This window comes from Telopea speciosissima, chromosome 10 (assembly GCF_018873765.1).
Source record: "Telopea speciosissima isolate NSW1024214 ecotype Mountain lineage chromosome 10, Tspe_v1, whole genome shotgun sequence".
Lineage (NCBI taxonomy): Eukaryota > Viridiplantae > Streptophyta > Magnoliopsida > Proteales > Proteaceae > Telopea > Telopea speciosissima.
Window position 1 is genome coordinate 53238256 of NC_057925.1, and position 25694 is coordinate 53263949.

The window sequence follows — 25694 nt, forward strand, 5'->3', positions numbered from 1 at the left end:
CATACATATCAAAACTCTTCATAAAGTTAAAAATGTCATAAAGTAAAATGAAATTTTGTCAAGGCCGCCCCTTGTTCCTTGCGTCAACCAATCTACTACTTCTGGGCAAGTCGTCCAAACTTCTACATGCTCCTTGCAAGAATCATCGTAATTCTGATTCTTGGGAGTTCCCTACAAAACCAGAATTTATAAGAAGACACCACAAACTAAGATTGACATAATAATATAGTTGTCCATCATGTTGCTCCATCATTGCAGTCATAGTTGTCATCACAGATAATTATACAAGAAAAAATCCCCATAGAAAAACCCTATATTGCTTGAAAATGTTGGCATATCGTCGATACCCAACTTGGGACTATATCGAAAGACCAAGGTTGCCAAGGAAACATAGGTTATAGCTAAAATAAAATACAACAACAACAACAACAAACTCAGCCTTATCCCAACTTATTGGGATCGACTACATGGATCTAAACACAACAAAGAGAAACTGAGTTCTAACAAAAAGAATGGAAAAAGAGAAGAGAAATGGAAAATGATAAATAACAAATGAAAGGGCTAAAACACAAGGAATTATGTGTTCATCACCATACATGAGCGGTTTGATCGATTTAAATCATGTTTTAACCAATCCAAAACCTTCCTAAGAGTCCAAGAAAACCATTATACGTAGGAAGATGGTTCAAAAGAGTTAACTTTGGGCCATATTGGAGTTCTAGAAGTCCGAAAATGACCAAAATATGTGACAATTCCCTTTTGGGTCGATGCGAAGAAGGTTTTGTCGACGTCGAGTACTTGTCGATGAAACTGCATTCGACATCGATTCAACCTCTTTAGATGTTAATAGATCCTCATCAAACATCAATCTGGGTTAAGTCTGATCTAGTTGGTCGGGTCAAACCAAAATAACTCAGTTTAAAATCTTTACAAATTCATAGTTTTCAAATCGTAAGTCCAAATTAAGTGATTTAAAAGATGTTTTAAAACTTATTCTGAAGTATTATCCAACGGTGTAAAAATCAGAAGCCACTTTAACAATAATATTTAAAAAAACAAAAAACCATTTAAAAGTGATACACCACACTTTACCTACCCAATCTAGGCGTGACACGTGGAATGATTCGGATGATAAGTGATCGAACCACGATCGGGATAGGGCAGACCACTAACAGAACGGTTGTACTGGTCTAGACACGTTAGCAAGATCAGTTAAGAACTTCCTAGTGGATAGAGGCTAATAACCGTAATTCGAATGCGAGAAGATCCCAGATCTCGAGATTTAAGGAGGGGATCCCTCTTTTTAGAAGGATTTCCTAATCCGAGCACAAGGGGACCACCTTACAGGGAAGGAAAGCCCTCTGGCGAATCCCAAGGAGGATTAGAGGAAGGAGGTTGGGGCGAAACTTGTATAAATAGGGGTCTTCGCACCCATGTAAGGACATTCTTTTTTTATCAATAGAGAAATCAAGAAACCCTAAAGAGTGGTCTTCGTTTTCCATCATCTTTTTCTAACCCAGTCTAGCTTGAAAGTTGCAGTATTTGAAGATTTCCATCAAGCATCATTCTTTGTGCAACAAAAAGTGAGTTTCACATAAATAAAAAAATAAAATCTTTTGTAAAATAATAAGCAAATGAATTTGTTTCAATTTATTTTAAAGGGTAAAAGATTTACACAACACCAGCTTAATTTAAAAATTGTATGTTGACACCCCTCATAAGACTTAAATTAATATAACACACGCCCTGTAAAATATTTCAAATGTTCCCCTTCCCCCTTCCCCCTTCCCCTTTCCCCCTTATTTTTAATGTTTCCCAATAATGCCTCTCTTTCTCATTCAAGGCATGAAAATGCACACTATCCATGTAGCTAACCCTCTCCCTATTTTTAAATACAAGGATTTTGATGACAAAAGTTTGGACCGATTGTAAGGTCATTTGACCAACCTTTTTTTTGGTAGAACATTTGACCAACATTTGAATTGGTGAAACTTTTCAGGGGGCATTTTGGTTTTTGTCTGAGCAACCTTTGACATTTTGACTTGGTTCAAGGATTTACACAAGACTTATAGCTATAAAAATAGTCCCCACACACTATTCAAAGACATCCAATCATCATCGTCGTGGAAGCTTCCAAAGTAATAAAGTTGAGTGTCTACATATGGGGAGACAAAATAACTGACAATGTTACAGGTGAAAAGAAAATACAAGAAAATACAAGCTAAAAATGATAAGAATAAAAAAGAGCCGTCTGAATAACAGAATTTAGCACCATTTTTTAGTTCTCTCTTGTCTTATTTTTAAAAGTTCTTTTAAGATAGGGTATAAAAAAGTTTTAAAAAATGACATACCATTATATCATTACCATGCACTTTTTTTTTTAATATACTTATGAAATGACACTATTACCCTCATTGAAAAAAAAATGTGTATCATATTAAAAAGGAGAAAAAATAAAGTTACAAATTATTTGACACCTTGAAAGTTATCAATAAGAAATTCCCATTAAATTAAATATAAATTGATACTGTTACACTAAATATGCCATACGAATAATTCCAACCTCAAATTCAATCAGTTTCCCTTTCATCTACTACTGGGTATTTCCATGCACCCCTTTAAATCTCTTGCACCCTCTTGGTAGTCCTGGAGTTTTCAATGACTTGTTTTTCCACATGAAAAACTCCAATTGGATTGAAAATTGATATGTGAGGAAAGACTTTGGGATCAATTGGTCATAAATTTTCAGCCCCACTAATCTGCCACATGGTAGATCTAGGCACCCATCAACCATACAGGCATATGGATTGTCGTCGTCCACACAGAAATTGTGACAGGAGTTTGTCCATAACAAAAAAGAAATTGTGACCATACTTTATTTGTCTCCAAAGTATGAGAGTGTCAAATGAATGAAGGGTTAACAATGTAATTTTGCAACATGTGATCCTGCCTCAGATCATTTCCATATAACATGCTGTGAGGTTATAACAGGAGTTTTTCATGTTTGAGGATAAATAATTATAGTGTGATTCAATGAAATCCCAAAACCTGATTACAAGAATATTACTCCTAAAATTGTATAGTTGCATTTTTATAATTTTGAGCCATTTCCTCTGTTCAATTTGTGTTGAAAAATTACTAATGTGTAGGGTTCAGGGTCCTCTATAACATGCTATACATGTCCTACCATGTGCTAATTCATGAATTAAATGTCACTAGGCTTTTTCCCCATCATTATACCTACAGCATTGAGGACAGCTGCTAGCGCAGCTCGCTTGAGGCTAGTGCAGTTGAGCATCGCCCTCAGCAGGATTCGAGCTTCAAACCTCCTGGTCCTCATCTAGTTTAGGAATCCCACAACACCCTCCCCCCCGACCTCCTGGTCCTCGTCTAGTTTAGGAATCCCACAACCCCCCCCCTCCCAAAAAACAAAAAATCTACAGCATTGAAACAGGTCAGCCTGAGCCCAAGCCCAGCCCAAGGGTGGATCAGTTCTAGCAGGCTGGGCTGAGGACCAGCTATTTCATGACATAGACTGGGCCCCAACGTGTAGTGAACAGCTACAGCTCAGCTGGGACTAGGTCAGCTCGGCCTGCTTGCATCCTGGCTGGAAGAGTAGGAGTGACATGGGACACATCAATCAGGGGATCCACCTGGGTCCCACATACACTAAACACTAACTCAATCAGATGATCCAGCAACTAAATTGGTCCCAAATATCGGAATCATCCACTGCCATAGCCTTCTGTAAAGCTGAGAGTAAGGGGCGAAGACTAACTGCTCCCACCAAGTCCTCCAGATTTTACAATTATCCACCTGATCCTGAGTAAAATTGCCATTCACTTGAAATTTCTTTACACAACCGAAATAGCCAAAAAGGGATGATGTTTGTTGAATGCAACTTAGTTTTGAAGAAAGATTACCTAGTTGCGTGTATTCCTCTTCCGACTCTTAGCCCTGGTTGGTTGAACATTCTTTGAGGTGGTAGGGATGGTTTCCAATGGTTCTTCCTCAATTTTTTCATCATCACTTCCTTCGTCATAATCCTCAGTTTTATCAGTGGACTCATCCCCTTCCGGTGGTGATTTACTGGTAGTTTCCAGCTTCGCAAGTCGATCTCGAAGCTCTCTCAATTTTGCTTTCTTTGAATTCAAAACCCCAACAAACTGAAACCAGGAAAGAGAAAAAAGTGATGCAATGTGAGTTGTTGTCATCCATTACTTTTCAACATTTAGGAGGAACACATTAAGATGATTAACCAAAGTCGTAGGCAGCACTGCCAATCCACAGCCAAACACTTTTCCCAGCCAAAACATAGAAATTCACATTAACAAGAATGAAACACATCATTGGGAGAAATTGGTGCAACAACATGACCATATGTACGCTTAGTCATTTTCTTATGTTCGTCTGGGTGAACAGAAGATGAAGAAACACTAGTCCAGTCCATAAAATGTCCCCATAAAAGTTAAGAGTGAGCTCTACTACAGGAAAGAATGTCTTTCCCAAACATGGAATAGGCACAATTTCTGAAATCAATTTATCCTAATAGCGTAGATTACCAGAAATCAACCAAAGTTGACGGAGAAAATAGCAGAAAGAGTGATGTAGATCAAAGGTTTAGACAGCAATACATGCGTAAGAAGAAGAAAAGGCCAAGCAGCAGCAGCCATCGAGCCCAGCCTCAAGCCCACTTGCGGTTCAAGTTTAGGCCCAATTCTTGGGCCAGGTTTGGGCCCATTAAGGACCCTTCTTATAACTTGTGTAGGAGGATACTAGGAGATCTTCTTTGTTATTTGTTTTTATTTTAATTACTATATGTTTAGTAGGAGATAGTTGCTAGTATGCTAATACATATTAGTTACTAATTTAGAATTCACTAGAAGACTTCTATTTCTGTAATAGAAACTCAAGCTATTAATAAGAGAGAGCTGTAGTAGCCCACGATTTTGAGCCCTACATACTATGTTGCTTTGGCTGCAATTTTCTGTGTGAAACAGGTGCTGTAAGGGAGAGTAGGCTATCTAGTGGGAAACTGGACCGACTAGTGAGAGATTGGTTGAGGCCCGGGGTGAGAAATCCAGGTCATATCCTTCTTTTTCTTCTTCCCTATTCTCTGTTATGGTTGTGAATTTCAGGTATGCCATCAGATTTGTCTCAAGTTGAATACTACTGTTTTGATATTGTTTGAGGACTGTTGAAGCCATCTTACATACTGCCATTGCACAAGTATTGTTAATACAAGCCTACGGTTTCTATTTCTGCCCTTCCTGGCCAGCAACAATAGAGTATTGATATTCCAACATCTGACCATCAGATTGGAGTGTTTTCTTGAAGTTGTTTACTACTGGTTCTACCTGTCTCTCCACTGGAGTATTGAAGTATTCTTCCCTGTGGATTGATGTATATCGGTGGTAACTGAGCCTAAGTTTCTATTTAATTTGTAATGCTGATCTGAAGCATCTAGCTGTTGGAATGAAATGATTTTCACATATGATGATTTGTTCATGGAGTGATGAATCTGTCCATGTTCTTGTGTTAATCTGCCCTATGGATTTGGAGATATACTGTTCTTTATAATTCTGAAAGTTTCTATTTTCATTCCCTGGTAAATAACTTGGAATTCAATTGTTGGATCTTCATCCTACTTTGAGGGATTGAAGCTCTATTAGTTACCTGCATCTGGTCTAAATTTGGGGTTAATCTGAACCCTAGATTGGGGATTTATCTGTGGTTCCTAGCCTGCTGGTTGTGAGTCCTACGATTTTGTTGTGGGTGGGATATAGAACCTAGTTGCTGTTGGGCCTTATCCCAATAATAAGCTGCAGCAATAGACCATACGATGGAGAAGTTAAATAACCAGAATATGCATATTCAGTCCAGCAGATCGATATAATGTGATATTAGCCTTCTTTCTTATAAAATAATGACCCAAAGTAACCTTAGACAACCCTAATAGGTAAGGACATAACAAACTCCTAATAAAAGACACAAAACTGAACACAAAAGCAAAAAATTCCTAAAAACAGAGCTATCAAACAGGTTTCCTTGCAAGAGCAGAACACTTTCACGTGTCATGTCCAATCAGGATGAAAGTGTGGGAACCAGCAGGCCTCCTCTGGGCGACACCACCCTGGAGGCTCAAGCTGAAAGATACAGATTTGAAAGAATTAAGAGGTCTGCAACTCAGGGCTGGCAGAACCACTGTTCTCTGTCCTACATGGTCTGGTTTATCAACCAGAGCTGCAATCTGCAGATAATGGCTAATTTCAGCCACTGTGTAATATAGGGCTAGGTCAGTGAAGTCCTGACCTACAGGACCACAAGTTCTGACAAACCAGCAGTTCTGAACACTTGGTTCCAGCAATACAATGTAAAACAATCACCAAATTAGAAGGCTGTCCAATAGGGACCTTGATACTCAAATCGCTAATGGTCTGAATATATTCTAAGGAAGTATTCTGTCAGAGCAACAAAACAGTATAGCAGATGTGAGCCCGTGACAGTTGGCTGAACAGAAAGTGAACAACAGTCAAAACTAGTAACTGGCCCAGATTTAGTAACTAATTTCAGATGGAAGAATCCTTTCCATCAAATGTGGAATGTCTGAGGGTGAAGAACTCTTCAAAATTCCAGCCGATTCTGATGGTTGGATGGTGAAATATCGAAGGATTTCAAAATTAGAAAGTAGGATCACAAAATAGCAACTACAGCTTATAACCAGATCCAGCCTTTGGATCAGACAGAAATTAATATCGAAGGAGAAGGCTGAGATGGGTAATACTCCCTCAAATTCCGGACTGAAACTAGTGGCCAATCAGAATATATGAGGGCTTGAAGTTTGCTCGCAATTGAACACCAACAGGATAGAGCCGCACCTTCAGAACCAGCTTCCATTGGAACTCAATTGACCAGTCTTTGATGGATCAACAACTATAACTGTAGTGGAAAACCAGGGTCTCGATATCTCTCAGATGATGGATATTCCACAGAACAATAAAATAGAAACTAAGAATAAAACAGAAAATAGAAAAGAAGGGGATAGACGGTTTGAGTCTCTCACTCACACCTAAGCATCTCACCTCACATAGGACTCTCTCCTACACTGCTTCACATGATCATTTGTAAAACCAGAAAACTTTTTCTTCGTTAAATCGTAAGGGAAGACGCTATAGGTCTCAATACATATAGGCTAGCTACTGCTACTGTTAAACCGTGTGGGAGGTGTTGTTATATGTCACTACGATAGGGGGAGTCCCCCTACCGTGGATTACTTATGATATGTCCCAGCAGTGATATTGTTGAGTGCTTTCTTCTTTCATTTCCTTGTTAGTCTAGGACTCTATTTTGTCTTGCTGGTTACTTTCCTATTCCTATTAGGAAAGCTTGTAATCTGTTTTTCATATATTTATATGAAGTGGGGAGGCTGCACCTATCTGGTTGCTGGTCTCTTTGGCAATCTCTCTGTTCTTCTTCCTCTTAGTGATTGCAGGTATCTAGGTCTGATATTATAACATGGTATCAGAGCATTATTAACCTGTTGTTACCATTCTTCTTTCACTGGTTTGATAGTTTTCAAGCACAAGTCTTGGTTTCTGGCTGCAGCTGCCTAAGCTGCTTATTAATCATATCTAGCCCTAGTTGAGATGATATAAAAACAAACTAGGGCTCTTCTACATCATCTATTTACCTGCGATGGAGTTCCTGGCCTTCAGTGATCGATATATGTGAAGAATTGTTTCCCTATCGATTCTGAATCCTCTGTTTTATTTCGGCCTTCAGATGGGATTCCTCCTTTGAGGACTGTTTTATACTGCTAGAGAGCCATCTTCGATCAGGAGCTTTGGATTGAATCAATCTTCTGGGTTGCTGCAATTCTTCTCCTACACTGCTGGTGGTACCCCTTTTTTTTTATTGCCTCGATTTCTGGTGGTGTATAACATCTGCCCAACTGAGCAATCCCCCTTTTGGGATTTTATTTCACACATTAAGGGGCTCCTTCGATCTGAATATTAGGTCAATCAGACCTACTGATCTGTTTCTTCTTCAAAATCACCCAAATCTGGGTTTTGAGGTATCGAACTGATTTATATTGAACTCTCCTTACTGCTAGCTACTACTATTTGCTGCTGATTCACTTTAGAATCAGTCTACTACTACTGGACACAAGTACTACTAGTATTTCTCGGTGCTGTTGATGCTTTCATTGAGCCATATTGTCTACTTGCATGATGGCTGATCCAAAAGCTCCGGTGGACTCTGCTCATATTCAGATCACCAACATCAAATTGAATGGTGTATCTAATTACAAGTTATGGTCTCAAGCAGTCCTTGTCTACATTCATGCTAAAGGTAAGATGAAATTTCTTACTGATGATCCTCCTACAGTTGATTCTAAAGATCCTGCTTCTCTCACGGCATATGAAGACTGGATGCATGAGAATTCCACACTTAAGATTTGGTTGTGGAACAGTATTGACCGTACTACTGCTGCTAATGTTATGTTTCATACTACTGCGAAAAGGATCTGGAATGATTGGAAGGAAAGTTTCTCTCCAGAAAATTATATCTCGGACTTATGAACTGTATGAGAAGTTATTCAATTGCAAATGGGGTGACAAGTCCTTGAATGAATATTTTAGTAGTTACAAGTGCATTATTGAAGAACTTCATGTGCACCAACCCCTTACTACTGACCTGGAGCAGGTAAAGCTCCAACACGCTGAATTTCATGTTGCAAAATTTCTTGCTGGTCTGAACCCCGACTATCAGTCAGTCAAGAGTCAACTCCTTGTGAGAAAGTGCCATCACTGAATGAAACATTTTCTCGTCTTCAGCGCATATCTACTTCTTCCAAAATTGATCATTCCCCATCTCCAAAGGAAGGTTCAGCCTTCATTGCAGGTAGAGGCCGTGGTTCATCCTTCTCTGATCGAGGCTGTGGCCATTGCACTGGTGGACAGTAGTTTGACAAAGCTTCTCGACATTGCTCCTACTGCGATAAGCAAAATCACACTATTGCTACCTATTGGGCTAAGCATGGCCGACTGAATGGGGCAATGAGTTAGTCAATACTGCTATGACTGATAGTTCTACTACGAAAGGACCTAAGGGGGACACTGTATCTGCATCTGGAGCTTCTTCCACTGTGTCTGTTCCTTGAGATGATAATAATCAGATTCTCAAGCGTCTGCAACAACCTGAGGCAACTACTACTACTTCTTTAGCCACCCTGACTCACACAGGTAACTCCGTCCTATTTACTACTACTACTCCATGGATCATTGATTCAGGCGCTTCTTCTCAGATGACTGGTAAGGGTGATTTCTTCTCCTCTATTTTGAACTTTAATAGCCCTTCCCAGTCATCCTTGCTGATGGCTCCTCTACACAGGTGACAGGTCATGGTACCGTTTCACCCACTACCTCTATGACACTGTCATTTATTCTTCATGCTCCTCGTTTACCATTAAGTCTCCTATCTGTTAGTCAGTTTACTAAGGATCTTAACTGTTCTGTTACTTTTTATTCCCATGGTTTTAAGTATCGGCCTGTATCGTATCGTATCAGCCGATACGTATCAGTATCGCAAGGCTGCGATATGATATGATACCATCAATACATTCGATACGTTAATTTAAAGGGCAAAAAAAATAAAAATGTATCAATACGTATAGCTGCTGTATTGGCTGATACGGCTCGATATGTTGTGATACGATCGATACCATGCGATACCCTGCGATACATTCAATAAAAGCTACATGTTTACTCAGTCCATGAACCAGAGGCGGAAAAGGCTACCTAGCAGACTCTTGTGCACCCAAAAAACTCGATTTTAGCCCCTCTTCTTCCCCTTCTTTCAAATATGGGGTTTTGCTTAAACAATGAAAACAGATTTTATGGGAGGAAAAATGACTAAGTTTTGATTTAATGCACTTGTTTGGTAATACATTATTCTCCTTTGTAGTGTTTATGCATGATACATGTTATATATTGCTTATTTATAATGTTTTTTGTTCCAAAAGTGTTTCCATGTGTATCTTGACCATTTCCATGCGTATCTGTAGCGTGCAATACGTATCTCCGATACGATACAATACATCTCTTAAAATCACCCAGCTGATACGATACATGATACCAATACTTTAAACCTTGTTTATCCGTCTTACTATGTTTTTCAGGACCTTCAAACAAGGAGGACAATTGGTGGCGGGGTTGAGCAGGCTGGCTTATACTATTTGGATGGCACGGGACCTTCTATTGCGGCTGCTACAACTACTGGTGGTTCATCTCCTCTTCAGTGGCATCATCGTTTGAGCCATTTATCCTTAACCAAGCTACAGCTCATGGTTCCCAGTTACAAGTCCATCACCCGTCTCGAGTGTGAAGCCTCTGAACTGGAAAACATCACAGATCATCTTTTCCTCTAGGAGTGTATCTAGGAGTCCATCTTTCTTTTATTTAGTTCATTCTGACATTTGGAGACCATGTCGTGTCCGGAACAGATTTGGTTTTTATTATTTTGTTACATTTGTGGATGGTTACTCCCAGTCAACTTGGGTATTGAAAGATCGGTCTAAATTTATTACCGTCTTTAAGAATTTTTACCACAAATAAAAACTCCGTTTGATGTCTCTATCAAAATTTTCAGATCTGATAATGCACTTGAATATGTTCAAACTGAGATTTCTCAATTTTGTTTACCCAATGGTATGATTCATCAGACTAGCTGTTCCTATACACCTCAACAAAAAAGGGTGGTTGAATGCAAGAATCGGCATTTATTAGAAGTTGCTCGATCTCTTATGATCCACGTGCAAGTTCCCAAACAATTGTCATGTGATGTTGTTCTTGCTGCTTGTTTTTCTCATAAATAAGATCCCCTTCTCTGTTTTAGATAACCACTCCCCATTTTTTGTGCTTTATCCCACTGGCTCTCCCTTTTCTCTTCCCCACGGGTGTTTGGTTGTGTATGTTTGGTTCAAATTTTATTCCCTCATGTTGATAAATTATCTCCCTGTTGGTGGCGGATCCTAAGGGATCTGCACTTCAGGATCGATTCTGGAGGACAACCAGATTGAAATCAGGTTGTGTAGGACCAAAGTAGGGTAGGCTAATAAGATTTTAAGTCTGTTGATTGTGTCGGTACTGGTGGTGAGGGGTAAGGCTTTGAAGGGAAGAGAAAGAAGAAGTATTTGAAGGTGAAGATAAATAGTTGGATAGGTACAGCCCAGAATCCCACTGGTTGCCAACCGTCGGAATCCCACCGAGGTCACCGATCGAAGGAATCCCACCTTGATCCCGCTGAGCCTCACCTAAGCTCACTTGATGTTCTCACAATTAATTCTCACAAGAGAGTATTTTTATTATTTAATTTCTGGATGCTTAAAACAGCCTCCACGATTTCAATTTATGGAGGAAGAGACTAAGCAGCCTCTTGGATACATGAATTTGAAATATAGTGACTGTTGGAATTCCCAACACCTAGAACCAAACCCAATACATAAGAAATAAGTCCTAGACCTAGAAGCTAACCCCAAAAAATAGAAAATTGTACCCAAGACTTAGGAACCACAAAACAAGACTGAATAATGGAGGATATTTAATATTGCCTACGAATATGAAAAGACACAAGGAAAACTAAATCTTTGGGGACCAAACTTGACTGCTCCTAGAAGTCCACGAAGGGCTGGAATTAATTCAATCCAGGCTAGACAGATCTGGACTGATCTTGAACTTGGGCTGGACCTTCTTTAATGGGCCGGCTGCTGGCTCAAAAGCATGCCCAGCGTCACCTGTGCTGTTAAATGTATTTTTCTTTGTTATTCTAGTACTCAGGAGGGCCATAAGTGCTACGATCCTATTTCTCAAGAATAATACATTAGTGCTGATGTCACATTTTTCGAGAACACATCCTATTATTCTTCTCCTGCTTCTCCTCTAACTTCTCCTGCAGATTCAGCCAGTCCTATTCCTGCTCTTATTCCTTTGGATGTCTCTCCTCGTAAATCATTGAAGGTGTATCAGCAGTGCAAGACGATTGTGCCCCTGATGTCTAACTTCTCCTGCAGATAAGTGCTATAAGTGCTACGATCCTCACAATCTGATCCTAATGTATTGTTTATTAGAAATAGGATCGTAGCATGTATAGCCCTTCTGAGTTCCCTGCTCCACCTGCCATGCAATCTGATCCTAGTTATATGGTCACTGTTGATCTTCCTGTTGCTCTTCCCAAATGTACATGTGTCTATACTCAAAAGTCTTTTGACTGCTTATCCTATTGAGAATTATGTGTCTATGTCTCACCTTCCTTCTCAGCTACATTGTTTTGCTTTTTCCTTGTCTACTACTTTTGTTCCTCACAATCATCATAAGGCTTTATCTCATCCTGACTGGAAGGTGGCTACAGACGGAAATGGATGCCTTTTTGTCTAGGGGAACATGGACTCTTGTGGATTTACCTCCAGGTAAGGATCTTGTGAAGTGTCACTCGGTGTACACCATCAAATACAATCTTGATGGTACTATTGAACGTCTCAAGGCCAGGCTGATTGCAAAAGGGTACACTCAGACATACGGGGTTGATTATTTTGAAACACTTTCTCTTGTTGCCCGTCTGAATTCTGTTCATGTTCTCATATCTCTGGCAGTCAATTTGGACTGGCCCCTCTATCAAATGGACATCAACAATGCCTTCCTCTATGGTGACCTACAAGAGGAAGTTTACATGTAGCAACCTCCTGGGTATGTTGCTCAGGGGGAGAGAGATATCTATCAGGGTTTACACATTACATAAGGCTATATGTGGGTTGAACTCATTGAAGCAGTCCCCTAGAGCTTGGTTAGTTCAGCACTTTGTTACTCGATATGGTTTTTCCTAGTGTTATTCTGACCATTTTGTCTTCATGCATCACAAGGATTCCAAAGTTGTGTATAGGTTGTTGATGTGGATGATATAAATATCTCTGGGAATGATTGTATTAGGAATTGCAGCAGTAAAGTCATATCTACATCAGCACTTTCAGATGAAGGCCTAAGTCCCCTTAAATACTTCCTTGGAATTGAGGTCCTATGCAGTAAGAAAGGGACCAGTCTGTCACAGAGGAAGTATGTATTAGACCTCTTATCAGAAACAGGTATGCTTGCTTCCAAGCCTGTTGATACTCCTATGGACCCTCACCAGAAACTTGAGTCAGATGACGGCGAAGATCTTGAGAACAAGCATAGTACAGGAGACTGGTAGGCAAGCTTGTTTATTTGATTGTTACTAGGCCAGACATATCATTTGTAGTTGGTGTCATCAGTTAATTTATGCAATCACCCATGAAATCTCATTGGGAGGCAGCTTGTTGAATCCTAAAGTATCTGAAAGGAGCACCAAGAAAGGGGCTTATTTATAAATCTCATCAGCGAGTTGATCTGGTATGGTTCTCTAATGCTGATTGGGCTGGTGCTGCTGGAGATAAAAGATCTACCACAGGATATCGTGACTTTGTTTAAGGTAACCTAGTCACTTGGTGTAGTAAGAAGCAGACCACAGTAGCTTGGTCTAGTGTTGAGGCTGAGTATAGCCATGGCTCATACTGCAGCTGAACTAATGTGGTTGAAGTCGCTACTTCAAGAGTTTGGGTTTCCACTTTCCAGTCTCCTCTCCTATGAAGATGTTCTATGATAATCAAGTTGACATTTACATTGCTAGTAATCCGGTGTTCCACGAGCGAACCAAGCACATTAAAATTGATTGTCACTTTGTGAGGGATGTTGTCATGAAGAAACTGATTACTACTCCATTCGTCTCATCTGCCGGTCAGCTTGCTGATTTGTTTACAAAACCTCTGTTTGGTCCTGCATTCCAGAAAGGTTGTTCCAAGCTGGGCATGGGTGACACGTATGTTCCAGCTTGAGGGGGAGTGTTAAACCGTGTGGGACTGGGTGTCGTTGTATGTCACCATGATAAGACAAGTCCCCCTATCGTAGATTACTTATGATATGTCCCATATTGTTGAATGCTTTCTTCTTTCTTTTCCTTATTAGTCTAGGACTCTATTTTGTCTAGCTGGTTACTTTCCTATTCCTATTAGGAAAGCTTGTAATACAATAACAAAAACAAACTCAGCCTTATCCCAACTTAATGGGGTCGGCTACATGAATCCAAACAAAATAAAGTAGGGTAAACTGAAAAGAGGAGAATGGCAGATGGAAGGTGAAAAATAAATAGAAAACCGATAGATGAAAGTAAGAGGAACAAGTCATAGCCCAGTAAGTCAGAAGACTCTCAGCTAAATGGGGTCTGCTAAATATCCTTGGGCCCTCCAATAAGCTCTATCCAAGGTCATACTTGATACAAGACCTAGATTATGCATGTCCTTCCTCACAACTTCTCTTATGGTCACTTTAGGCCTGCCCCTAGCTCTTTGAGCTCCTTCAATCAGAATTATATCACTCCTCCTTACTGGGGCGTCCCTACGCCTCCGTTGAATATGATCATACCACCTTAATCGACTCTCTCGGATCTTGTCATTGATTGGAGCAACTCCCAAGTCCACTCTAATACGTTCATTCCATACTTCATCCTGCCTAGATTTTCCACACATCCATCTTAACATCCTCATCGCTGCCACACATAGATTCTCAATATGACACTTCTTATCTGCCCAACATTCTGCCTCATACATCATAGCCGGTCATACAACAGTCCTATAGAACTTTTCTTTAAGCTATAAATGTATACATCGGTCACACAGCACACCAGACGCACCTCTCCACTTCATCCATCCCAATTTAACTCTCTGTGAAACATCATCCTCTATGTCACCTTCTTTATTTATGATTGACCATAGATATCTAAAATAGTCACTTTGTGGTATCTCTTTTTCCTCAAATCGCACCATGCCGATATCCATCAAGTCTGAATAAAATTACACATCATATACTCCATCTTCGTTCTACTAATCTTATAGCCTCTTGCTTCCAAGCATGGTACTAAATCTCGGTTCGTTTCGGTATTTCGGTCTGACCGAAATTTCCGAGATACCGAAATTTCGTCGAAATATGGTATTTTTCTGTGGGTGTAAAATGCCAAAATGACCGAGATTTCCGAAATTTTCGAAACGAGATTACCGAAATTGCCGAAACGAGATGATCGAAATATTCGAAATATTGCACGTGATTTTTTCAATATCTCGCGATATATTGTAAGTCCACGATATTTCGTCGATATCTCACAAGATATCGTCGAAATATGGTATTTTTCCATTTCGGATTGGTATCGTATCTCGGACAGCTCGAGATATATGAAATTTGGCGAAATATCGTCGAAATTTCGCGAGATTTTGAACTATGCTTCCAAGGTTGATCTCCATAGCTTTAACTTAGCGTAGCGTTAATCCCTTCTTTTATCTCATCCACCAAAACGATATCATCGGCGAAGAGCATACACTACGAGACCTCATCTTGGATGCTCTTGGTTAGATCATCCATAATAAGCGCAAATAGATAAGGGCTTAAGGCTGACCCCTGATGTAACCCAATCATACTTGGGAATTCCTTGCCTTGACCTCCCACAAATCTCACACTAGTCACCATGCCCTCATACATATCTTTAATTACATCCACATATTTACTCAACACCGCTTTCCTCACTAGAACATGCCACATTAGGAAAGCTTGTAATATGTTTTCTATATATTGATAAGGGGGGGAGGCTGCATCTATTGGTTGCTAGTCTATTTGGCAATCTCTCTGTTCTTCTCCATCTTGCTGATTGCTGGTTTCTAGGTCGGATATTGAAACAGCTACAATTAGAAAGGAAATAACAAAAATAGAAAGGTCCCTTACGAGTATGATATTGGGACTTGTACAGCAAGCAAATTGAGATCCTAGCAATTAACTGAAATTAGAAAGTAGCTAATAACTAAAGGTTACAAAAATTGAAACTACTAGGAAACCAAAAGAAATTGTAAGTACAAAATAGAAACTAATTTCTACCAAAAGAGTCCCACTCAAGTAATACGCAAATCTCCAAGGCCCATCAAATCTGACCCACACTACTGTTTACGTGAACAGTACCACCTGAACAGTGTCCCATGAACAGTAGCCTCCTTGAACTGCATCACTGTGAGCCTTCTTAAACCACTGGGCACTGACAATACAAAATCAACCCAACAGCTTGAATGCAAAAAAAGATTAGCAGACTGTCGTGACCTGAATCAGTCGAGACAATATTAGCTTGAACCTGCAGAAAAGAAAGATGCCACAAGTTCTAACCGGGAGGTAAAAAACACAGTTTAAATCTCAGATCTATGTCAATCTGAGCTTGGGAAATCATTCCTAGATCAAAAACGATCCTAATACCTTGATCTTGGGATTAAATTGCAAAAAATCTCGACTTGAAGAGGAATCACATGACTTGATGCAAGTTTCCCTTTGCTACTGCCAGTCTGCAATTATTTCACAATTAGCTTCTCTGTATTACAGTATTAGACAAGGTTCCTGTCCATAGAAAGATTCTACCCAAAAAAATGGTCCATACTAACATTCTTAATCCAAACTATAATTTCAGCCATACAATTGTAGAATCTAAAATTGGTGATGGTTAGAGATCTGAAACGATGACCTAATGAATAACCCGGCAGCCCTGAAAATGATAGGTGCAACAATCTTAAATTCTGTAGATTTCCGCCCAACAGACAGGAAATATCCAATTATTCAGAATGAGACAGAAAGAATGCTAAAAGAGAAATTCTGAAGCTTAAGAGGCATTTGGAAGACTTACTAGAGAAGAATCACCACAAAAGTAGATTCACTGATTGCTTCTCTTATAGTGAGAGATGAAAGCAAATGACTAAAATTCATGGCTAAGGGGATAATTTGTTCTCACCTTTCAGGATATATGGTTCAACTTTGCAAAGGAAATTTGAATAGTTCAATGATTAAGTAAATGATTCAATACTGACAAAACAACATGCAAGGACAACTAATACTCACACACACCTTAGCATAGATTGCAGATTCGAATTCTGCCTTCTCACTGTAGATCTTCTCACTTAGTGCTAAGGATTTTTCAGCTTCCAGTTTCATTCTCTCAAATGCCTGGGTCTTCCCAACAACTTCTTCCTATCAAGATAAACCAACATAAATTTCTTGCTCCCAATAAAACTTTAATACATTTCAGTGAAGAAAGCATGGAAAGCAAATAACTATGTGCAAGGAAGATTCCACTAAGCACTGAATAGCTTCAAATACTTAAGTTTTAAGATCAACAGTGCTAAACTATCAAGATCATTTATTTCCATTTAGGCAATAAACTCATCTAAAAGAGCGTACCCCGTGCACGAGGCTCCAGGAACCACCTGGTGGTGATGTCATGGGCACTAGTGGTGATTCCAGCCCTATAGATCAGGTGGTGATTCATGATCATATCCTTCTTTTTAATTGTCTCTTTTATTTGTTTTCATTCACACAGTTATATATCAGTTTCAATTCATCAAGTTATCTGATTTTCTTTCAATCTGGTTCTATTCCTATACCTGCGATCTTGTTGCAAGCTGATCTCCCACTGGCATACAATGGGTCGAGGTTAGCATTGCATTAGGCAATCAGTAGTCTGACAATCTTGACCTCCAGTCCAACGACCCAAACAGTTCATGCGTTAGCATAACAGTAGAAAATATAGTCTAAAGTGTACCTTGAAAATTAACAATGGCACCTGGACTGGTAGCAAACTAGTAATATTACTATAGTGATATGTGTCTATGAGAATGGGTTTAAATCATGTTTACACGCACTTCTTGTGATGAAACAAAGTTGGTTAGTAAATAAATATTAAATATGTCAGTATTTGTAGTGGGATAACTTATGCACCACAGTCAGTCCCATGTTTAAGTAGTTCTGGGATGAGGGTTTCATTCTTTATACTGCAAAAGAAAAATATTATAAGAAAGAAGGGAACAGTTTTTCTAGTCTAGCAAGGCTTGAGGGTATCTCTTGTCTGGCACAAAGTTTTTCCACATGGAAGGGTGATGTGGCATTTTCAACCATATCGATATCTAGGAAATCATCTAGATTGGCCACAAGTCAAATTTCAGACAAATTCAGTAATACACCTCTATGTATTAGCATATTCCCTTGTATTAGCATAAGCCTTCCATTGTTTTCACTAGATTTTCAGAGCTTTATTTGGCCACTTGATTAACTTGACATGTGAGCAGGTGCCCTTGGTAACTACCTGTCCAAAAATTTTAGCGTTACCAATCTGCCATGTGGCAAATATTGGTTCCAGACTAAAGAAACTCCCTAGACCTGTCAAACTAGAAAAACTTGATGCAGTTCAGATTATTCAATTGAGCCTCAAAAGACATTATTTTCTCCCCATGGATGGGTTTTATGGGCCTTGAACATCTTATTTTTTGGTTTATTGATGTATTGGGCCTCTTTCATAAGCCCATATTTGGGCCTCAATCCTATAAACGGGAATAAGTATCCAACAACAATAACTAAGCCTAATCCCAACTAAATGGGGTCAGCTAGATGGATCCTTGCCCTCCAATCAGCTCTATTTGAGGTCAAACTTGATACAAGCCCTAAGCTATGCACGTCTTTCCTCACCACTTCTCCTAAGGTCATTTTAGGTTTTCCCCTGGCTCTTTTAGTTCCTTTATTCTAAATCAAATCACTCCGCCGTGCTGGAGCATCCGAAGTCCTCCGTTGAACATGGCCATGCCACCTCGAAGTCTCGAACCACTTTCTCGTAGCATATCATGTGTCAAAGCTACTCCCAAATCAGCTCAAATATGATCATTCCTTACTTTATCCTTCCTAGTTTTGCCATTCATCCATCTTAACATCCTCATCTCCACTACGCTGAGTTTAACTATATGATGCTTCTTAACTGCCCAACATTCCGCACCATACATCATAGCCAGTCGTATGATTGTCCAATAAAATTTTAATTTAATTTTTTTAAAGGGATAAGCCAATCATACAACACTCTGGACACTCATCCATCCTATTTTAATTCTCTATGAAACATCATCCTCTATATCACCTTCTTTATTTATGATTGAGCCCAGATACCTAAAATAATCACTTTGCAGAATCTCCCTCTTATCAATTTTCACCACCTCATTATCCGTCCTAGTGTATCCAAAGTTATCACCATATCCTCCATCTTTGTTCTACTTATCTAAAAACCTTTTGATTCCAAGATTGATCTCCATAACTCCAACTTGGTGTTAATCCATGCTTTTGTCCCATCCACTAAAACAATATCATCAGCAAAAAGCATACACCAAGGAACCTCATCTTGAATGTTTCTTGGTTAAATCATCCATGATAAGCGCAAACAAATAAGGGCTTAAAGCGGATCCTTGATGTAACCGAATTGTAATTAGGAATTCACTACCTTAGCCCCCCACAATTCTTACACTAGTCACCACACCATCATACATATCTTTAATTATGTCCACATATTTACTTGAAACACTTTTCGTCTCTAGTACTTGCCAAATTAATTCTCTCGAGACTTTGTCATAAGCTTTTTCTAGGTCAATAAAGAGCATACGAAGATCCTTCTTGCTAAATCTTTCCATAAGTCGCTTGATGCAGATTCATCATCAAATAGGGCTTGTTTCATTGGGAATAAGTGTAGGGTTGGGATATATATATATATGTTGGGCCTTTGATCCCATGGGTTTCTAATGTAATAGGCCACTTTTATGGGCCTAAAATATGGGTATATAGGTTGCATACGGGATTAGCCCAATACTTAGTTTTTATTTTGTGTTTTTAATTGAACCGGTTTAAATTGGTTGCATCCAATTGGTTCAATTGGTCTAATTTAAGTGAAGTGGTCCTATTGGCTAAGAGGTTCTTATATCCTATTGGCTACTAGGGAATCTTCTTTATTTTAAGTAGTTTAAGTTGTTTTAAGTCATTAGGACTCTATTTTGAGTCTATTTGAGTTTCCTAGTCAGTTTAAGTTGCCTAATAGGTTAGGGATAAGGTTAGGCCATTCCTTTTTAGTGTCTAAGTCTATTTTTGAGTCTTCTATATAAGTTTGTAAGGGAGGCCAGCATTGGACACGAATTTGATTAATAAAAATTAGCTTTATGCTTGCTGCCTTAGCTCCATCGTGAGTGTGCCTTCTGAGTAATATCAAGGTTGAAGGGATAGGTGGATCTCCAATCGACTCCTTGCATTGTGAAGATCGGGAGGGCTGCTACTTATCTCCTTGCATTGTGAAGATCGGGAGACCCCATTGTTCATCTTCAAAGTTGTTGCCATTGAAGATCTGTAACAAGAAAGAAATTCTGCAACTATTCTTCTTCCTTCTAGAAGGTTACATACAAGGTGATTTTCGTGAGAATTCTGCCCAGCCAAATCTAACCATTAGAATCTGCTAAAAATTTGATCAAGTCTTTCTCAAATCCTAAGAGAGACTCGATTCAAATTTCAGCACCATCCACCCAGCCGATTGTCTGAAATTACAGTTTTACCCCTCTCTCCTACTTCTATTAGGAAACCTCCATAACTCCAAATCTATCCATCAGTTTCAAACCAAACTTTCAGCATACATCCCTTACATCATTGTTGACACTCGATCCAAGTTTCAGCCCCAAACTCCCACTTTATCCCCTCCATTCCTTCACTCCATTAAAACCCAAAACCTGCAACACAATTCTGTCCAGAACTGCAGAATTTTAAAACCTTCCCAAATCCTATTATTTTTATACCATATTGACCCCCTAGACCTGCCCATTAATACCCTATAAACCCCTTTCCCAATATCCAACTCTAACCCTAGGAATTGACCTAAATCCTATTGCTGTCCATTCAAACCAGCAACCCCTTTTGTTATTTGATCCTGTTGTTTGGCTCCTAGTAGGCCTCCTACCTATCTAGGACTACATTATCTCTCCTAAGTAAGTAAATAGCTTTTGTCATGGATCTTCCTAACATAAACCAAATTGGTTCTTTGTAATAGTAGTTTCTTGTCTCAGGTGGGTTTCAATAACCCTCTCCCATAATTTCATCGTATGACTCATTAATTTTATGTCTCTATAGTTATTGCAACTCTGAAAATCACCTTTATTTTTGTAAATCGGAATTGCGATGCTTCTCCCCCATTTATATGGTATTTTCTTTGTGCTCATAATCTTATTAAACGGCTTGGTTAGCCAAGATAAACCACAAATTCCTAAACTCTTCCGCACTTCTATTGGGATCTCATCTGGACCTTGTATCTTGCCTACTTTCATCCTCTTTAAAGCTTTTTTTACTTCAGACACACTAATTTTTCATATATATCTACAACATGTGGTGTCTTAATGGGTAATGCAGTCTTCAAGAACAATATTACTCAAAGTGTCTTCATTTAGTAGGTTGCATGAATAACCTTCCCATCTCTTCTTAATGTCCTCAATTCCTCATCCCTTATTAATACTTTACCATCTTCACTTTTAATATATCTAACATGGTCGAGATCTCTACTCTTCCTTTCCCTTAGTTTAGCTATCTTATAGATAGCTTTTTCCCCTTCCTTTGTGCTCAAATTGTTATAAAGATCTTCATATTTCTTCGTTCTTGCTTTTGCCACAATCTTTTTAGCTTTCTGGAAAATTTATACCTTTGTAGATCCTCTAAATCCTTGGTCATTTTCCATGTCTTAAAACTAGCTTTCTTAATCTTAATGGCTGCTTGAACCTCATTATCCCACCACCAAGTCTCTCTAGAGGAGTGACGATTTCCTTTCGATTTGCTTAGGACATCTTTAGCAACCTTCTTAATACAAGTAGTCATCTCATTCCACATCGTATTAGTGTCTCCCTCAAAGTCCCACTTTCCTTGTTTAACCACTTCATCATTAAATGATTTCAAAGTATACCCTTTTAAGCTCCACCACCTTATCATATCACAAATAAGCCCACCTTTCTTACAATTATGTATAGTGAGGCACATATCTATGACCAAGGTTTAAATATCGATATCGTGTATTGTATCGGTGGGGTTATTTTAAGAGACGTATCGTATCAGGAATACATATCGCACACCACAAATACGCATGGAAATGGTCCAGATATAGATACAAATACACTTTTAGAGCAAAAAGCAATACAAATAAGCAATATTGCAGTTTGATTCCTTGATTTAATTTGTTTTTCAGCAAGGAATCAAAGCCCCAAGCATGAAATTTGAAAGATGTCAAAAAATTGAAGTTCTTGGTGAAAATTTGTCCGTCCAAGACTCCAGGTGCTATTGATGCTTTCTGGTTTCTGGAATCACGATTCTAAAGTCACATGTGCCTTTTAATGTGCATATCGCAATGTATCGCGCTGTGTCGGCCGATACAATGTGATACGTACCGATACTTTTAAAATTTTTTCAACCCCTAAATCAATCGTATCGAGAGTATTGGTATGTATCGATTATATCGTATCGTATCGTATCGCACTGTATCGACCGATACAATGCGATACTGATCGATACCATTTTTATTTTCAAAAAAAGAAAGACGTATCTCATTGTATCATATCGATATCCTGCGATACTGATACATATTGGCCGAGACGAGGTGATATGGTGCGATACTTAAATCTTGTCCATGACCACTAATCTATGTGGTGTGGTAAAGCTAACCTTAACAATCCTTACATAACAATTTATCGGACCTTCTAGTTAGGAAGAAATCTATCTGGCTACTATGATGTCCACATTTGAAGGTAACTAAATGCTCCTCTCTTTTCAAAGTAAGTGTTTACAATGGATAAATTATAAGCCACAACAAATTCTAAAACTGAGATGTTCTCATTCCTCCCTCCAAAACTGTTGATGTATACATTGACGCTGCCCTTCCCTAACAATTCGAGCTTTTAGGTCAAGTGTTTGACTCTTGATGTAACATCACCAAGATAGGTTTGTTTTATTAGGAAAAAGTCTAAGGTTGGGTTATATACATGTCGGGCCTTTGGTCCCATGGGTTTTCTATGTAATAGGCCACTTTTATGGGCCTAAAGTAGGGGTACATAGGTTGCATACGGGATTAGCTCTATACTTAGTTTATTTTCATGTTTTAAGTTTATTTTCATGTTTTAAATTGAACCATCGGTTCAATTTAAGTGACTTAAGTCAGTACTTGAATTAATGTACTTTTTTGTTTTTTTCTTTTGGGTCCACACTCCCACGAATTTAGAAGGGAGGTGGAATAGTGTTAGCCGGCTAGGAGTTTTCATACTCCTAGGCTGAATAGGAGTAAGGCCCTTGGGCCATTATATAAGCAATAACAATCGGGGAGCACCTCACTCTCCACTTTTAAAACTTAATTCTGCTTTGCAAGCTGCTGCAACTTGTCTTCTTCTTTGAAGGTTGTCTTATGTTTGATCAAGGCTGGAGGGATTGGTGCTTGATCCAATTGACATCTTGAGGTGGGAAGCCCAGGTGGTTCGTTGGTGGGATTGGTGTTTGATCCAATCGACACCTTGAGGTGTGAAACCCGGGTGGTTCTCTTCAAGTTCTACTTTTTAGTTTCAGTCAAAGATTCAATTTTATTTCCTCCATCAACAAGCTACTGCCAATAATTTTCTGCCATTACAAGTAAGTGGAATCATCCCCATCCCCTACAATTCTTCTTCTAATCTCCTCACAGCCCAAAATCTGCGATTCCCCCTTTTGTTTTCATTTTTCCCAATATGTAAATTCTGCCCAGACCAAATCAGCCAGCAAAATCCCTCCTTTTTTGGATCGAACTCTCCTCTCACCATAAGGAAAATTTGATCCAAGTTGCTCCCCATCTGACCATCATAAACCCTTAAAATCCATCTTTTCCTATTTTCAAAAACCCGAAACCCTAACCCTAACCCTAACCTTGCAGCCCATTCAAGTTTACACACTTCTATCCATCAAAACACCTCAGGACCTTCACTAATAGACTCCCCTACCTCAACTTGACATAACCCATACATCAAACCCTAACCCTAATTTTGACCTAGCCGATGCACCTGTTCATAACAGATCCTGGTTGATTAGCTCCTAGTTGGTATCCTACCAATATAGGACTACATTAAGTGGTCCTGGGAAGTGCATCGGAAGAGTTTTCCCGACATTTCTTCTCCCTCGATGATACGCGAAGGAAATGCCGCGTGAGCTCCACATGCAAGGACCAAGGGATCTTGGCCTGCACGTGCAAGGGAGTGTTGATGTATACATTGACGCGGCCCTTCCCTAACAGTTCGAGGTTTTAGTTGAAACCGTAGCAAACAAAAACCATATCCCCCATATACACTTTCATAGCCTCCACGATCTTTCCCAACATGTCCATTCAGATCATCCCCCTATAATAATCTTTTCTCCTTGACTAAAACCTTGCACTAATCCATCCATGTGTTCCCAAAATTGTAGCTTACTACTTTCATCCAATCCTACTTGAGGTGCGTAACCGCTAATATATTGACATGGGATTAAGTATATGGATAAGATTGTGTTGTTCCCATTTAATGAATTCTCATCAGCTGGTCGTAGGATGTTTGAGTCTGGTTTTAGTAGGTTAGTTTAGTTGGAGTCTACTAGCTAGTTTCAAACTATTAGGAAAGTTTTGAGTCCTTAGTGGAGTTTATTTCTGATTTTTTGTTTCTTTACATATGTAACACCCCCTCCCCCAAGATTTGGATTTTCGTCAGCTGGTCGTAGGATGTTTGAGTCCGGTTTTACTAGGTTAGTTTAGTTGGAGTTTCAAACTATTGGGAAAGTTTAGAGTCCTTAGTGGAGTTTATTTCTGATTTTTTGTTTCTTTATATATGTAACACCCCCCTCCACCAAGATTTGGATTTTGGTTAATAGATTTAATTTATTTGCTTTGGCAATGGCCTAGCTGGATTTTCTCTCCCTCCCCTCAATTTGGTAAGGCGATTCTTTCTCTTTCCTCTGTCTGTCCTCTCTCCTTCCCCCACAGTATTACTCTCATAATTTTGTCTTTCTTGATTTGCTTAAATTCTAGATCCACTTTTTTAGGAAACTTATCTCTTTCCGTCTCTCACAATATTACCTCTCTTATTCCCAATTGTACTACATCAATCTCCATTAATTGGGATATTTAATTTCTGTTTTATTGCTGAAACTATCCTTGAAATCTGGTAGCTACTCTCTTAAAATCTAACCATTGGATTTGGTCATTCGACGTCAGATTTGATCCGAATCTAGCCTTCAAATTAGAATTCTTTTCATCCAATGCTTAATTGTGCATCCATCATTCGATCTGCATTAAAATTTCTCCCAAAAAGAAACTAAAAAAAAGGGGGAAGAATGTATAATTGAAAGACCCCATGAATCAAAATAAATCAAAGCATCCCACACAAAACAATTCATGAGTTAGCATAAACAGTAGAAAATATGGCCTAAAGTATACCTTGAAAATTAACAATCACACCTGGACTGGTAGGAATATTAGTGCTGTGATATGTATGTAAGAGAATGGGTTTAAATCATGTTTATACACATTTCGAGTGATGAAACAAAGTTGTTTAGTAAATAAATATTAAATATGTCAGTAATTGTACTGGGATAACTTATGCACATCCATCAGTCCCATGTTTAAGAAGTTCTGGAATGAGATTAACAGGTCATTTATTCTTTATAGTGTAACAAAAAAAAGGGTGGGGAGACGCCGCCAGACTGCATAGCATACAGTTGCACCTCCCTGTGTCT

General features: G+C 39.0%; 1 protein-coding gene across 3 annotated transcripts in view; it reads right to left on the reverse strand.

The window, feature by feature from the left end:
* Positions 1-3785: 3785 nt before the first annotated feature.
* Positions 3786-25694, reverse strand: part of LOC122641899 (DNA repair protein XRCC4) — a 36269-nt gene continuing 14360 nt past the window's right edge. For all 3 annotated transcript variants that reach the window (XM_043835222.1, XM_043835224.1, XM_043835221.1), the window contains 2 exons: positions 16992-17114; positions 3786-4166 (listed from right to left, as the gene is read on the reverse strand). In XM_043835222.1, the coding sequence (XP_043691157.1) occupies positions 3924-4166; positions 16992-17114 (366 nt within the window). In that variant the 3' untranslated portion in view covers positions 3786-3923. The remainder of the gene's footprint in view (positions 4167-16991; positions 17115-25694) is intronic.